Source organism: Candoia aspera, chromosome 15 (assembly GCF_035149785.1).
Source record: "Candoia aspera isolate rCanAsp1 chromosome 15, rCanAsp1.hap2, whole genome shotgun sequence".
In the NCBI taxonomy this organism is placed as follows: Eukaryota; Metazoa; Chordata; class Lepidosauria; order Squamata; family Boidae; genus Candoia; species Candoia aspera.
The window spans coordinates 8,336,476-8,342,475 of NC_086167.1; the positions used below are offsets into that span (position 1 = coordinate 8,336,476).

The 6,000-nt window shown below is 46.8% G+C and overlaps 1 protein-coding gene across 1 annotated transcript in view; it reads left to right on the forward strand.

Moving 5' to 3' along the window:
• Window positions 1–5,543, forward strand: part of RNFT2 (ring finger protein, transmembrane 2) — a 29,321-nt gene extending 23,778 nt beyond the window's left edge. Inside the window, exons 7-9 of the mRNA XM_063315610.1 lie at window positions 1,793–1,858; window positions 2,740–2,841; window positions 4,876–5,543. Of these exons, the coding sequence (XP_063171680.1) occupies window positions 1,793–1,858; window positions 2,740–2,841; window positions 4,876–5,010 (303 nt within the window). The 3' untranslated portion in view covers window positions 5,011–5,543. The remainder of the gene's footprint in view (window positions 1–1,792; window positions 1,859–2,739; window positions 2,842–4,875) is intronic.
• The last annotated feature ends 457 nt before the right edge of the window (window positions 5,544–6,000 follow it).

Sequence of the window (6,000 nt, forward strand, 5' to 3'; positions counted from 1 at the left end):
TTGGAGATAGGATATAGCGTGTTCTTCCTCAAAAGAGAACAGGCAGTCCAGGGTTTAACTTTTGAAATAAGAAGGACCCGCCAGCTTTCAAAGCCAATGCTTTCTCAGTGTGTCTATAACTCTTTTTAAAAATTACCATCTCTGTTTTCAAAAAAACAAAAACCTGCACTCGCAGCTGATGCTTTTGACCGGGTGGAGCATTAGTGGCCCTTTGAGTGCTTATGAGACTGCAGCTCCTGGAAATCCCAACCAGCATGGCTGTAAGTCAGGGATGCTGGGAGTTGTAGTTCAGCAATAAATTCCCTTCCCCAGCTGTGTATAGGTAGTCCTCGACTTAAGTGTGAGGACTGGTCGTAAGTTGGTTTTTTCCGGACCAGTTGTAAGTCCGAACCATCACTAAATGAATGGTTGTTAAGTGAGGACTATCTGTAGATGGGTTGGAAGTGCAACCTTCATTTAGCAATGGCATCATTGCTCTCCTAGCCATCATACGAAGCAATCCATGCTTCACGCCAAGCAGTTTTGGAAAAAGAAAACCCCCCTTTTTCCCAATTTTTAGCTAAATCCGTTTGTTGGCAGTCATTCCTCAATGAACAATTAGTCCTCTTTTTGTACCAATGTATGCAGGAGATGGAGCAACACTGGTAGCAATAATAATATTTCATCCTGTGTAACTTCTGTTGAGTCCGCTCCAGCCTGTGACCTGAAGCAACAAAGAGATTCATGGTGCCTGAAAGACTGCCAAATTTATTATCAGGAGGAAATTGACATAAATATGCTTGCCCTGATCAGCTGGCTTGTGGGTTGGGATCTGTGAAAGCTTATACAATCATAAATGTGTTCAGTCTGTATGATGCCACCTAGTTCTTGGCTATTTCGTTAGTCCTCTGTGAGTCCTTAATCCGCATAATCGCCTCATTGGATATGCGCACCACAGATGCAAGAAATGAAGAGATGGGTTTGTGGCATTTCCGGCTATTCCAGATCTGGCTCCTTGGTGGGTCTCGTTCAGTTTGTTTTGAGTCAGGCACAGACTGACCACTGGATGTGGCTCAATAATGTGATGTGAGAGCAGCCTGAGGCAAAAGGGTCAATGGGAGAAGGTCCCCCACTCCCATGAAAATGACCAGATAACAAATCAGGGGGGGGGGAACCCTTTCTGCCAGAATTCCCGATGGCAACTGCCTTTCGGAGCATGTAACAAGGAATTAAAATATACTTGCAGACGGCAAGCTCCCTTTGATAGCACACTGAAATGGATAGCAAAGTGGCCTAATTCTGACGGTGCGATTTCAAACCGATTTTGGAAGTATGAGGTAGTGATTTACCTCTCAGAGGCCTTTGCTCCCTTTCCCACCCTTAGAAGCCCATAAAACGGGCCCCCCAAATCAGCCACATCCTTTTGGTTGACCTCACCTGTCTATGGATGGTTTTCTGTGGCCCTCCAGGTCACTGGATGACCTTCCGTGGTCCTTCAGGAGGCTGGGAGTCTCAGTTGTGGCCCCATCCTACTCAGACGTTGCCCATCCCTGATGTGGATGGACTGTCTGATCTATAAAGTAGGGTTCTGCATCCCATCATGCATGCAAATCAAACCCGGCTTACAAATCCTAGCTAACTCTGCCATTGGGTGCATCTTTTCTTGCTAGTGCCATGTTTCCCACTTGTACAACAGGCCAACATCAAGGAAAGGACTTTTCCTTCATGCCCACCACCCCACCTTCATTTTCTCCTCTGAATTCTCTTAAGTTGCACCTCCCATTCACAAGTTTCTCTTCCTCTTCCATTCCAGTCTTTTGACATCTGTGGCCGTGTGGGAAGCGTGACACGGGCCTTGAAAGTCTTCTGTGCTCCTCAGGTGGGTAGGCCGTTGCTTCACCTTCCTAAAACTGAGGTAACTGTACATCTTGGCAATTGTGTGGAAAATGGTTGTTGTTGTTTTAACGGAGGAGTTTGGCTTGGGACCCCACCCCCACCCCTTGATTTCTTTGGGGAGTTTGAGATCATTCACTCACATCAGATGGTAGGGTGGGAGCTGAATGTGGAATTTGCTGCCAGCAGTTCTGATAGTAATAATTGATTTTGATGGCTTGAAAAGGGGCTGGACAGGTTCAAAGGGATCAGCTCCTGATGGCTATTCATATCATGGCTTTTTTACTCTTTCCTGAAGTGAAGGAAACACCTTCAGAACTCCTTTTTGGGAAGAAGACAAGCAGAAGAGGGCTTTTGTCTTCCAGTCCCCTTCTTCTGTCTACTGCTATCTCTGGCTCCCTCTAAAAACTCTGCCCCCTTTCTGCTTGCTGGCCCATATTCTTAGCTTTTCCACCCAGATTTCTGGCTTAATGGACGTATCCCCTGAGCTTTTCATGCAGTTGGGGAGTGCATTACAAACTGTGATGTCTGCAGGTTTGTGAGTGAGTAAAGCATGTTCAGGGGGAAACGACCATAACTTGTTTTCTTCCCTACTTACCTACAGAAGGAATGTTCCCTTCCTCTGTTTCTTGTGTAGAATTTGATTTGGTGGGAAATGAGTTTGCCCAAATTTAACTGCTGTGCTCAAGGAGGATGTTGGGGATCCAATGCAAGGGCATTTGGGTTTCCCACTCCTGTTCTGCACTACAGACATAATGAAATTAGTGCCTTCTCTTCCATGAATTAGCCAGATTCCCCTATAAAGCCCATCTCCACCTCTTCCTTTAGCATCTTCCAGCTCTTAACTCTGAGCTTTCCCTTCGACAGAGTTACGGGGTCCGGGCGACCAACCAGCAGTGCAGCGAGGCGGGGGACATCTGCGCCATCTGCCAGGCAGAGTTTAGAGAAGCGGTGATGCTCTTATGCCAGGTAACCTATGGGGTCAGTTGTTCATTGTGGTTTCTGAAGGCAGCAGCCCAAGGCAATCAAGACCGATCAAGCTCTGCTAACTGTGGACATAGGCCTGGGGGAGGAAGACAGAGCAGAGGAATAGGGGAGTGGGGACATGACCTGAGGGATATATAATCTGGGCTTCCAGTTTAAAAAGGTCTTCTTCAAGTCATGCTCAACTGGCAATTTCATGGACATTCCATGCAGGTTTTTTGGTAACGATAAGGAAGCAATTGACCATTGCCACCTTCTGCTTCAACTTCCTGGTCTAGCCTGCAATCCTGGGATTCTCTGGTGGTGTCCCATCCTACCACCTCTGCTTACCTTCCAAGTCCCAAGTTGTTCTAGTGCTGCCACCTGCACCCAAACACAGGATTTCAGATGTGCTACGGGGTTCAGCATCCTGAAAATTAGGCCTGGCATCAAGAGTTGGCACCATGGGCAGCTGACCGTATGCTAGCCGGCCACCTTACCTTAATGTCAGCCCTGGCCCTGAGTAATAAGAGGTTACTACCAACCACTTTAAACTTCCCACAGAATCCTGGGATGCCAGGAGTTCTGTCACTCCAGGGCTTTGTAGTAACTCCTTCCTGTTTAATGCCCTAGAATGTCAAACCTTCTTTGACATCATGAGAAGCAAAGAATTGCAGCTTGTATTTAATACTTCTGCCAGATAGGTGGGGGGAGAATCCATTGGTAAAGGAAAAAGCCCATGGAGGAAGTCTATCAACTCTGCTGAGACTTGTAGCTTTTTAAAAACAGAGAAGGGGAGAGAGAGAAAGAGGGGGGGGGAGAAAGATCAAATTTCTGTCCCTTGCATCCATGGACATGGTATTATCAGATGAAATCTCAAAAGTTAGAGAGGGGCTCAATTGATTTCAGAAGTCATGGTGAGATGGCCAGTTTCACAGCTGATGCATCCAAGCTGAATTGTTCAATTCACAGTGTCCACAAGAACCTGTTCTTTAACAGGTCAACAGGACACATTTAAACAGCCAGATCATTGAACAGAGGGGTGGATCCTGTCCTGAAAGAGATCATTCCTGAAAACGGTTGGATAAAATGACCCTTGTAATCCACATTTTATCACTGGGCAGATTTGTTAGCTGGACAAAGTGGGCTACACCTCATATGCCTTTGCCCCATTCCCGAAATTTGGAGGTGGGGTGGGAGTTCTGACTCTTTCCAATATTGAACAATACCTCATTTAGGTGCTCTTAATCCAGTGAAATGGGCGGTTGGTGGACCAAGAATCCCTCTTAGCACAGGCTCAGCCAGACCTTTCCATTGACTGGTTCTGTCAGGGCCAGCCCAAGAACGATGAAGAAATCGATCCAGCCAAACTTCAGTTCTTTATCTGCTCACACCGTCTAGACAGAATCTTGCCAGACTAAAGCAACGCCACCTAACCTCAGGGGAAATAACCTGGGAAGGCTCTAGGGCAGGGCTACCCTGAACCTTTTAAGTCTTCCCACGTTCCATCCCTGGACTGTGTTTCCTCTTATCTTGTCCTCCCCCTTGGAATGTGCCCCCTCCTTCCTGAGAACCAGCAGCACTACTGAAGACCATCCCAGTCGAACGTTTTAAGTTCCTATGGGGTTGATTTCTTGGTTGATTGGTTGATAGTTTTAGGTTGGCTGATCATTTGAGGTTGATAGTTGATAGTCTGGTTGATGTCAGGGCCAGCCCAAGAACAATGATGAATCGATCCAGCCAAACTTCAGTTCTTTATCTGTTCACACTGTCTAGACAGAATCTTGCCAGACTAAAGCAACGCCACCTAACCTCAGGGGAAATAACCTGGGAAGGCTCTAGGGCGGGGCTACCCTGAACCTTTTAAGTCTTCCCACGTTCCATCCCTGGACTGTGTTTCCTCTTACCTTGTCCTCCTCCTTGGAATGTGCTCCCTGCTTCCTGAGAACCAGCAGCACTACTGAAGACCATCACAGGTTCCCCGCTACCTGGGCATCCTGAGGATACAGACCTATCCACGTCTACCTTTTATCTTTGCAGCACGTGTTCTGTGAAGAATGCCTCTGCCTCTGGTTTGACCGGGAGAAGACTTGTCCACTGTGCCGCTCTGTGACTGTGGAAACCCTGCGGTGTTGGAAGGACGGTACCACTTCTGCTCATTTCCAGGTGTATTGACTTGCGGAATGTACCGGGAAACGTTAGCTGGGAAGGCCTCTTTTGAGGAAGGGGGAGAGGGAGCATTGTTCAGAATATCAGTCTGGAATCACTGCAGCTCCCCCTTCCCTGCATAAGGCTGGCTGGAAGTTAATCAGCGTCAAGGAGCATCGGTACCTGGTGGAAACTTTAACATTCGCTTCCTTTCATTCCTTCCTCGCTTGTTTGACTGCTTTAGTCCAAGAGGACTGGGTACTTAGTTGAGATGCTGAGTACACCCATTCTATCTCTTAGGTAGCTTTTGGGAGATTTGGGGGTGGAGTGGGGAGAATCACATAGGCAGGGAATTAACTGAGGGAGCTCATAACCGTAAGATGTGGGATTGGACCAGTTTCACAAATACACCTACCAATGGTTACTAACCATGATGGCTAAATGGAACCACCATATCCAGAAGCATTCAGTCGGGATTAGGAGAGGATCCCTGCCTTCAAGGCCTGAGCTTGTCCACACCTGGTCAGCCTCTTTTTGGAAATAAAGGATGGATGTAGATGGATTTCATCTCCGATCCAGTGGGATCCTTTGGATGTTCTAAGGGAAACCTAGGTTTCCGACCCTTTTTGTCCAGCTGAGTTGCTTTCAAGAGATGGTCGTAGGTGATTGATAGTTGTCATCCTTTGTTACCATGTGATTGTTTGAGAATGCATCTTTCGCCCAAGATTCTTTGCCTTGGTGCTCCTGGGTTTTATTTTTCAAAGGTTGGGTGGAACATTTATTTAATTGCCTTTCATATCTAAATGCTAATAAAACTTGATTTACCCAGAAGCATTGAAAATAATTCAACTACGCACATACGATTCACAGTTTGGAGAAAGCTGGGGAAGACAATACAGTTTGCTCAGTGTGGTTGGATGTGGTCTCCCGGATTTGTAATTTCCTTTGAGTCAGGGGGCAGGTTGGTTCTGGGGATGCTCTGGAGAAAGCTAAACTCAAGCAGCAGTTAAAAAAAAA